Below are 9,439 nucleotides of genomic sequence, written 5' to 3' on the forward strand. Positions count from 1 at the left end.
ATGGCACGAATCCATGTTTCAGTGATTTACCGCACAACAATACACAATAATTCATTAACTTGATAAAATACTTTAAAATAAAATTAAGGTACTATACATTTGGAGATTATTTTATTTATTAAAGTATATATGCAAACTTTGTGATATGGATTTATTTTGTATATAAATATTAGTAACTCAGAATAATAGATGAAAAAAAAAAAAAAAAATCAACTCAATAAATATAGGTACAGTATTGCTCGTTGGAAAATAATATAAGAAGGGGCTAAAATTTAAAAAGAATAAAGATCTGGTATTTGAGAAAAAGGACTATGAAAATCAGGGGTATAAAAGTAAAGCGTTTTCCCAATCTTGTAGTAATCACTCTCTATGAGTGGCTAAACATTAATAGCTCGTAGCCTGTCACGTGTTACACTGGGACGATGTGCTAGCGTCAACCTGATTTGCACGTGACGCCACTTGGACGTATTATATGATTTTGGTTCTCAAATGGAATTAATGGATCGTAAAATTAATCACATAAATACTAATTAGGTACTAGGTAGTGTAACGTATAAGTAAATGTGACAACATTGCATTCAACAAATATGTTATTATATGGTCATCAATGTGACAACATTGCATTCAACAAATATGTTATCAACTCATAAATTAATTAATATCAGTTCTTTTTAATATTGTAATTTCTATTGGAATAATGGGCTATTTCACGAGCCCATTACACTATATAATGAACCCATGAACCTACAAAATATAAAAGCTCGTCCATCCGGGCCAGGCTCATCTTTTAAATGCATCAGAATAAAATTTTAACATAAAATCAATAAATGACTACTTTAATTTGTAGGGTCGAATGTTTGAGCAATCACTTGGTCAGTGAGCTCGGGTAATGAGCTTCGTTCCTTGATCAAACCCCATGGGAATGTTTTCCTCTAGAATACACTCAGCAATTACTTCAAGTCAGACAGATATGCATAGATTCACTCTCAGCCTAGTTATCATCCTCCTTGGACACTTCATAAATTCATGATTATTCTAAACGGTGATATTCAAACTCCTAGTCAAATTCTTATCTAGAGTACAAACTTCAACGTAAATATTATTTTCACAAGTCCAGTTACAATTTATCCAATATTAATCAAGTCTTGTACCTCTTGTATGATAATTTTTGGTTAAAAAAAATACAAAATAAGTAGGTAACATATAAAATTCGAACCATCGATAGATGATTTAATGGTAAAAGAGCAAAATGAGATTTCATGAACTCATGTGTTTGAGTTTCCACAGACATTAATAGGGATTGCCACTGAGAGATTTATCTGGTCGTTAACTTCAAGGTCCCATGAAATTAGTTGAGATGCGCACAAGCTAGTCTAGACACCTTTGATCACCACAAAAAAAAAAAAAAAGTACAAAATTCGAATTCTTATCCCTTTTATTTTATATATTGTTTAAGTACATATGATTTGGTTTTTATTGTTTAAGTGATATGGATTTGTACTTGGTTTATTCTAATAATATGCCAATACTAAAAATATAACCTACTACATAATGTTTATTTTACAAATTTATAAACCAATTAATGTAAAGTTAATCACATTACGGTGCGGGTGTGACAGAATCTAGAATATAATCTTGTATAATCTTTTAGTTTGAGTGTTAAAAATTTAATATACTCTTGAAGAATATTATAAATCAAGGAGGACACTTAGCATGGCTTCCTTGTTTGCGTCTTCACTTATAATTGGTGGGGAGCGATTGATTAATTTAAATTATAGAAAAAAAGAAAGTAATTCTAACAAAACTTGAACACAGAATAAACACCCCATGTTAACGCCTGTCCGGTCCGGTTCTCTTTTTTGGGCATTCACAGGTGTAAATTAAAGACACGACCACTCTTGAGGTTCTTTTTAATTATATTCGTTTCCATCTACCATCTTCTAGATTTCCGATTTGATTAGATGCCTCTCAAGATTTCCTGTTCATTATGCTTTTTATTAATTCCATGATGATTTATTCCCTTTATATTTTTATATATACCATTTTTTATAAATAAGATGTTCAGACTAATTTATATGCATCTCGATTAATATTATTTGAATAAAGATGGTCATTATATCTTTATGTATACCATTTTCTATAATCAAGATGCTCAGACTAATTTATTAATTATGTTTTAATAAAGATGATTTATTTCTATTATATCTTTATGTATACCATTTTTTATAGCCAAGATCTTCAAACTAATTTTGTGCTCGATCTCGGCCCAAATCCTAAATAATTCAGGTAAACTCTACCCTGTTTAGGTTGGGACAGGACAGGTCTTTGCAGGGTCAGGTTTTATATCAATCCCTAGTTTAGACCAATTTATATGTATCTGATTAATTCTCGAATCTGAAATTGTATGTTTATCCGCATTATATTCTGATTGAAGTGATAGATTATGAATTCATCCCCAATTGCATGTGCATCCCATGTGTTTTAAAAAGCCTTTCTATATATTTACTTCACTTATTTTCATGAGATATCTTTTCCACAAATTTCTATGCAATTTTCAACTATTTTTCATCTAACAAAATAAATTATTTTGATTTATTTAATAATATTTTGATATTGTTATATTTATGTATTAATCACGCTAAAAATATCCACCGTTGTATACTTTTGACACACATCAACGATTGAAATTAATTGCAGTTAAAGTGACAGGCCACGTCTAATGAGTTCTTATAACAACCACCCACGCTTGTCAACGTTCGTCAAATTAAAGCAAAATCGAAATACATACAAGAGGTTCCAAAGCACTTTCCAGAGAAATCGCAAATCAGGAATATAAAAGCCGCTACGAAGCGCCTTTCTTTTCAAAAGCTCTCGCTCTCTCCTCATAAAATTTTCTGTGCGCCACAGCAACAAATATTAAACTGCTCCATAACTGTCTCGGTCTCTCTCCTTCCTTGTATATCTTTATAACAGCAACTCAAAAATTAAATAATTATCACCATTTCATCTCTCTTTCCTTATTTAACTACTCAACATAGCTTCACGTTTACGTTTCATGAACCATAGCTTGAGTTTGTTTTCTGAGTTTTGATAAATCTATATTCAGAGACGAAATGGCGGGAAACGACTGGATTAACAGTTACTTAGAAGCGATCCTGGACGCTGGTCCAGGAATCGACGATGCAAAGTCATCACTGTTGCTGAGAGAGAGAGGACATTTCAGTCCTACTCGATACTTCGTCGAAGAGGTCATCACCGGCTTTGATGAAACCGATCTCTACCGCTCTTGGGTTCGAGTACGATATTTTACTACTGAAATTTAAATTCACTTCATTATAGTTTTTTTGTTAATTATTATTAGTATTAAGTTTTCGATTCTTTGATTATAGGCTTCGGCTACTAGAAGTCCGCAAGAGAGGAACACTAGATTGGAGAACATGTGTTGGAGGATTTGGAATTTGGCGCGCAAGAAGAAGCAGGTTTTCCGTTTTTTCTTTTTTAGTCGTTAAGATTCCCATTTTAGTTTTAAATTATATTCAGAACATATAGAACATATTTTCAGTAATGTCGAAACCAGATTTTCTGGCCTGATCTGTTTGGGATGTTTAGTTCATAATTCACAAACTGTTATCAGATCACATGGATTTGTTTGTGTGAATAAGAGATATTTATGAAAGCAAAACCATACTCTAAATTAGTTGCTATACTGCAGAGGAAACGCGTTTCGTTGAAGATTTAAAGAAATAAAACGTTGGAAATAAAGGACAAAAATATTACTTGTAGCAGAGGATTTCCTGCTCCGTTTGCTTTTGTTAAGTACATCTTCTGTTATTTATTTCCTTTTAGTCTGGAAACGAAGTTTTATGTTGTACAAATGCGTTTTAGAATTTCATTATTAATTGTATCTAGATTTAAAATTATGAATGACTTTGATTTACACCCTCTCTTGAACTCACATAGCTTGAGGGAGAGGAAGCTCAGCGTAACGCTAAACGTCGTCTTGAACGGGAAAGAGGCCGCAGGGAGGCAACAGCAGATATGTCAGAAGACTTATCAGAAGGAGAGAAAGGAGACTTGTCTGGTGACCATTCTGCTCATGGTGATAGCAGTAGAGGAAGAATGCCTAGAATCAGTTCTGCCGATGTGATGGAGAATTGGGCTAGTCAATACAAGGAAAAGAAACTCTACATTGTGTTGATAAGGCACGAATCGCACTTCATTGTGACCTCATGATCTAATGAGGTTATTTGGAGGTTTATCTTGAATGCAGTTTTTGCTTATGACTATAAACTGAAATGTGTCAGAATGTTTTAGTACAGAGCTTTATGAAATCTCTAGTTTTCATGATGGTTTTTAATTAATATTGACAAGAATTATTTTTGCAGTCTTCATGGCTTGATACGGGGTGAAAACATGGAGCTCGGTCGTGATTCTGATACAGGTGGCCAGGTAATTAATTAATTAATGCAGAACAAAATTGCTTTCATTCTCTGTTCAAAAAATTTGAAATCTTTGTTGATGTTGTTTTTCATATCGTTCATGATTGTTTAGATCCATTCCAAAGAAACATGTACCACACTATTACTTATGAAGTTTGGTATTGTGGTGTTTCAAACAGGTTAAGTATGTAGTAGAACTTGCAAGGGCTTTGGGCTCAATGCCAGGAGTTTATCGGGTTGATTTGCTGACGAGACAAGTATCGGCTCCAGATGTTGATTGGAGCTATGCTGAACCAACAGAGATGCTGCATTTAAGAACCACTGAGAACTTGACGCATGAGGTTGGGGAGAGCAGTGGTGCGTATATTGTCCGTATACCATTTGGTCCAAAAGATAAATATATACAAAAAGAGCTCCTTTGGCCCCATATTCCTGAATTTGTTGATGCTGCCCTTAGCCACATTATACAGATGTCCACAGTTCTGGGTGAGCAAATTGGTGGTGGACAACCTGTGTGGCCAGTTGCAATTCATGGACATTATGCAGATGCCGGTGACTCTGCTGCTCTCCTATCTGGAGCTCTAAATGTGCCAATGGTTTTCACTGGCCACTCACTTGGACGAGATAAGCTTGAACAACTTTTGAAACAAGGACGACTATCAAGAGAAGAAATAAATTCAACATACAAAATAATGCGGCGGATAGAAGCTGAGGAGTTATCTCTTGACGCGTCTGAAATTGTTATAACTAGCACCAGACAAGAGATAGAAGAGCAATGGCGCCTTTATGATGGATTTGATCCAGTACTAGAGCGCAAATTGAGAGCAAGAATCAAAAGGGGTGTCAGCTGTCATGGCAGGTTTATGCCTCGTATGGTTGTAAGTGCTTACATATCATTTCTGATATCTTTATTGAATTTATGATATTTGCTTCTGCATCTAAAGCAAGTTTGGTTGGTTGTTATGCTTTTCTCTATGTAATGGTAATTTAACTATCTTTTCTAACATTGATGTCCAGGTAATTCCTCCTGGAATGGAATTTCATCATATTGTTCCACATGATGGAGATGTGGATGGGGAAATGGAAAAGAATGAAGATAATCCTGCTTCTCCAGACCCACCTATATGGTCTGAGGTTGTAGTAGTTCTTTCTTTTCCATTATTGGGGTCTTATAGCCTGTGTATCAATGTTCTAATCATTTTAAATTGTTTTACTGCCAAAAGGAAACCATACTATCCTGGGAACCATTTTAACTTGCGTGCAGCAGAAATTCTGATACAATACTGACCTTAAAGTCTTGAATTGGCAGATAATGCGTTTCTTTTCCAATCCACGCAAACCTATGATACTTGCCCTTGCCCGGCCAGACCCTAAAAAGAATATTACAACTTTGGTCAAAGCATTTGGCGAATGCCGCCCTTTGAGGGAGCTGGCTAACCTGGTATGCAGAATTCTTCTATATGCAGCTTCAGTGATTATATATATTTTTATAATTTTTCCCATTTTTAAATTCTTTTTTTTTTTGTTAATCAAAGCTTTGTTGATTATTTTAGTTTTCTGTAGAAAAATTACCATATTGGTTGTTGCAGTGTCTAGTAATGGGAAACCGTGATGATATTGATGAAATGTCTGGAACAAATGCATCAGTGCTTCTTTCAATTCTTAAATTGATAGACAGATATGATCTGTATGGCCAAGTAGCATATCCTAAACACCACAAGCAGTATGAAGTTGCTGACATTTATCGACTAGCAGCAAAAACAAAGGTAGAGCTTGTAATATATTTCTCCAAATTGAGGTGCAGACTGATTTTAAGGTTTGCTGTTCCATAGAGAAAAACATATTAGCACCCTATACTAATTAACTAATTGGAATGTGAAATTTGCTTGCAAGCATATTCTTTCTTCTATAGCATATATGTTCAATTTTCATTTCAATTTGCTTATACTCACCCTTATTTTTCTCTGTTTGAGTTGGTTTAGGGTGTTTTCATCAATCCAGCTTTCATCGAGCCATTTGGGCTTACTTTGATTGAGGTTTTCTTCCCCATCTAGTATCTATAGTTTTAATGCTTCAGATGTTTACTCATAGACAATTCAACCGAAGTTCTTTTTTTAACAGGCGGCAGCTTATGGTTTGCCTACGGTTGCCACAAAAAATGGGGGTCCTGTTGACATCCATCGGGTTTGTGCATCTTTTCGACCTTCATATTGCTTAGCTCTTATGTAAATTGAAGTGTTCTTGAAGTTTGATGCAATCTTGTAGTTACTCATGAGGAGCTTGTTACAGGTTCTCGACAATGGTCTACTGGTAGACCCTCATGATCAGCAGTCTATTGCTGATGCTCTACTTAAGCTTGTTTCTGATAAGCAACTCTGGGCAAGATGCAGACAGAATGGACTGAAAAACATTCACCAGTTTTCATGGCCAGAGCACTGTAAAACATACTTATCCCGCATAATCAGTTGCAAACCAAGGCAACCTCAGTGGCAGAGAATTGATGATGGACTTGAAAAAGTGGAATCTGATTCACCTGGTGATTCCTTGAGAGACATACAGGATTTATCTTTGAACTTGAAGTTTTCATTGGATGGTGACAAAATTGAAGAGGGTAATACTTTTGATAATGCTCTGGATACTGAAGAAAATTCTGCTAGTGGGAAAAACAAGTTAGAGAATGCCATTTTGGCATGGTCAAAGGGCACGATTGGTGGAGCACAAAAGTCTGACCAAAATGTTGGCACCAGTAAATTCCCGGCAATGAGGAGGACACATATATTTGTCATTGCCGTGGACAGTGATACAAATTCAGATTTCCTTGAAATCATTAAAAAAGTTGTTGAGACAGTACGGAAGGGAAATTCTGCTGGTTTTATCGGGATAATTTTGTCAACAGCATTGACTATCTCAGAGGTACATTCTGTTCTGGTGTCAGGAGGTTTGAGCCCATTAGATTTTGATGCTTTTATCTGCAATAGTGGTAGCGAGCTCTACTATCCATCTTCAAGCACTGAGGATGTTCCCGGGCTTCCCTTTGTAGTAGATTTAGATTACCATTCACATACTGAATATCGCTGGGGTGGTGAAGGTCTGAGGAAGACTTTGGTTCGTTGGGCTGCTTCTATAAATGATAAAAAGCCAGAAGAAGGAAAGATTGTGGAACATGATGAATCAAGATCAACTGCACATTGCTATGCTTTCAAAGTGGCAAATCCATCATTGGTAATTTTCATCTTCACCTCGCCCCCTCATTATGCAAATTTGATGCAGAATTGAAACTCAGAGTTTCTGCTGCCTGAACTTCTCCTCTCATCATATGTTAATAATGCATACCCTGTCTTTGCAGATTCCTCCAGTTAAGGAACTAAGGAAACTGATGAGAATTCAGGCTCTTCGGTGCCATGTTACTTATTGTCAAAATGGTACCAATCTCCATGTAATCCCCGTGTTGGCTTCTCGATCCCAAGCGCTCAGGTATATGTATTTTTATTGAATGTTGGCTCTGCCCTGTGTTTATTGAATGTTGGCTCTGCCCTGTGTAGAAAACAGAGTGGAGCATTTCACGATTTGTTTGGATATTGTAGTAAATACTTGGGACATATTTTCAGGTATCTCCATGTTCGTTGGGGCATAGATTTGAAGAATGTTGTTGTGTTTGTTGGAGAATGCGGAGACTCAGACTATGAGGGCTTGCTTGGAGGGATCCATAAAACTGTGATATTGAAAGGAGTGGGCATCAATGCCCGTAAGCTCCACGCTAATAGAAACTATCCTTTAGAGGATGTATTGCCACTGGACAGTCCCAATGTTGTTCAAACGGAAGCACGCGACAACTCCAGCATAAGAACATCACTGGAAAAACTAGGGGTTCTAAAGGTATAGAAGTTTGCTGCGTGACTAAAAAATTTCTCATGTTTTACAGTCTTGTAATAATTAGGTTTGGCTTCCAATCCTACATCCAAACGGTATATTTTTTTCCTCCAAAAACTTTTATTACTGCAATGTTTGGCTTCCAGTAAATCCGGTCCGGCCTCAAATTGGGACTTTATATATGTACACTTTCTCATTATTCTGTTTGGTTTTTATTGTTTAAGTAGTAAGTTAACGTGGAGCAAGGTAGTCGCAAACGTGATCCATCATCCCTTGCAGCCACTTTTGAGTTCTAGAGAGGTGGTCTTACAGCTTTCCAGAAGCTTTTCGCTTTTTGGTTATGAAATGTTGGATGTAATATGCAATGAATAAATAATACTCTTATACTATATATCTCCTCTCTTGACATTGATTTCCAATTAAGTGAATTATAGGAATATTTTATGTATATGATTTTCATGTTAGATCTCAAGGGAGAAAAATGTAGAATATATAAGACCAAGAAATCGTGCAATTTGATAAAAACATGGCAGGTGAAGATTAGAATTGTTTTTGTTTCGTTTAGGAGGGAAATTGTTTACTCATCTTCTTCATTATGATTCATTAATTTATCTTCTTTAATATATCAAAGCTGTAAACTAATTGTTTCCGCTCAAGAAGCACGATATCAGCCCAACTTTTAACTTGTACATCAACCTTACAAACCTTTTACTTATTGGGATTAATTATATGCAAAGGTTTTGTTCAAGTCATGTTTATACAATAATTTTTAATTAATTATTGTAATTATTGAAAAAATTGATAAATTAATATTAATTATAATAGAACAACTTTCCCTTGGATTTAGAAAAACTCTCACAATTCAAATCTTATTTATGAAATAAATATAAAATGGTTATGTACAGGCACGTAGCCACTTACATAATCGTGGGTTCAATTGAACCCCACTTAACTTTAAAAAAAAAAAAATCAAAAAGGTCTTACATATTCTGAAATTTATAATTTTGACACCTTAAAAATTTGTATTAATTAATATTTTTTTACCTTTCTCTCTTTTTTATTTCCTCTCCATCTCAGTAATATTTTCTTTTTCTTTGGTTGGATTATTCAAGAAAAGTTATTCTTTTAGA

The 9,439-nt window shown here is 35.0% G+C and overlaps 1 protein-coding gene across 5 annotated transcripts; it reads left to right on the forward strand.

The window, feature by feature from the left end:
* The first annotated feature begins 2,823 nt into the window (after positions 1-2,823).
* Positions 2,824-8,700, forward strand: LOC116138026 (probable sucrose-phosphate synthase 1). Of its 5 annotated transcripts, none has more exons than XM_031423729.1 (14): positions 2,824-2,940; positions 3,107-3,296; positions 3,390-3,479; positions 3,961-4,202; positions 4,386-4,449; positions 4,619-5,317; positions 5,457-5,573; positions 5,749-5,880; positions 6,029-6,205; positions 6,422-6,475; positions 6,561-6,623; positions 6,729-7,661; positions 7,786-7,913; positions 8,048-8,321. In XM_031423729.1, the coding sequence occupies exons 2-14, from the start codon at positions 3,114-3,116 to the stop codon at positions 8,319-8,321; spliced, it is 3,156 nt and encodes a 1,051-aa protein (XP_031279589.1). In that variant the 5' UTR covers positions 2,824-2,940; positions 3,107-3,113. The 5 variants fall into 5 exon arrangements, with proteins under 5 accessions (XP_031279589.1, XP_031279588.1, XP_031279590.1 ...); XM_031423730.1 differs by lacking the exon at positions 2,824-2,940 and adding an exon at positions 3,713-3,816 and having other exon boundaries at positions 3,279-3,296; positions 8,048-8,700; XM_031423728.1 differs by having other exon boundaries at positions 2,878-3,296; positions 8,048-8,700.
* Positions 8,701-9,439: the final 739 nt, after the last annotated feature.

The sequence above is a fragment of the Pistacia vera genome, unplaced genomic scaffold (genome assembly GCF_008641045.1).
Source record: "Pistacia vera cultivar Batoury unplaced genomic scaffold, PisVer_v2 Contig338, whole genome shotgun sequence".
Classification (NCBI taxonomy): domain Eukaryota; kingdom Viridiplantae; phylum Streptophyta; class Magnoliopsida; order Sapindales; family Anacardiaceae; genus Pistacia; species Pistacia vera.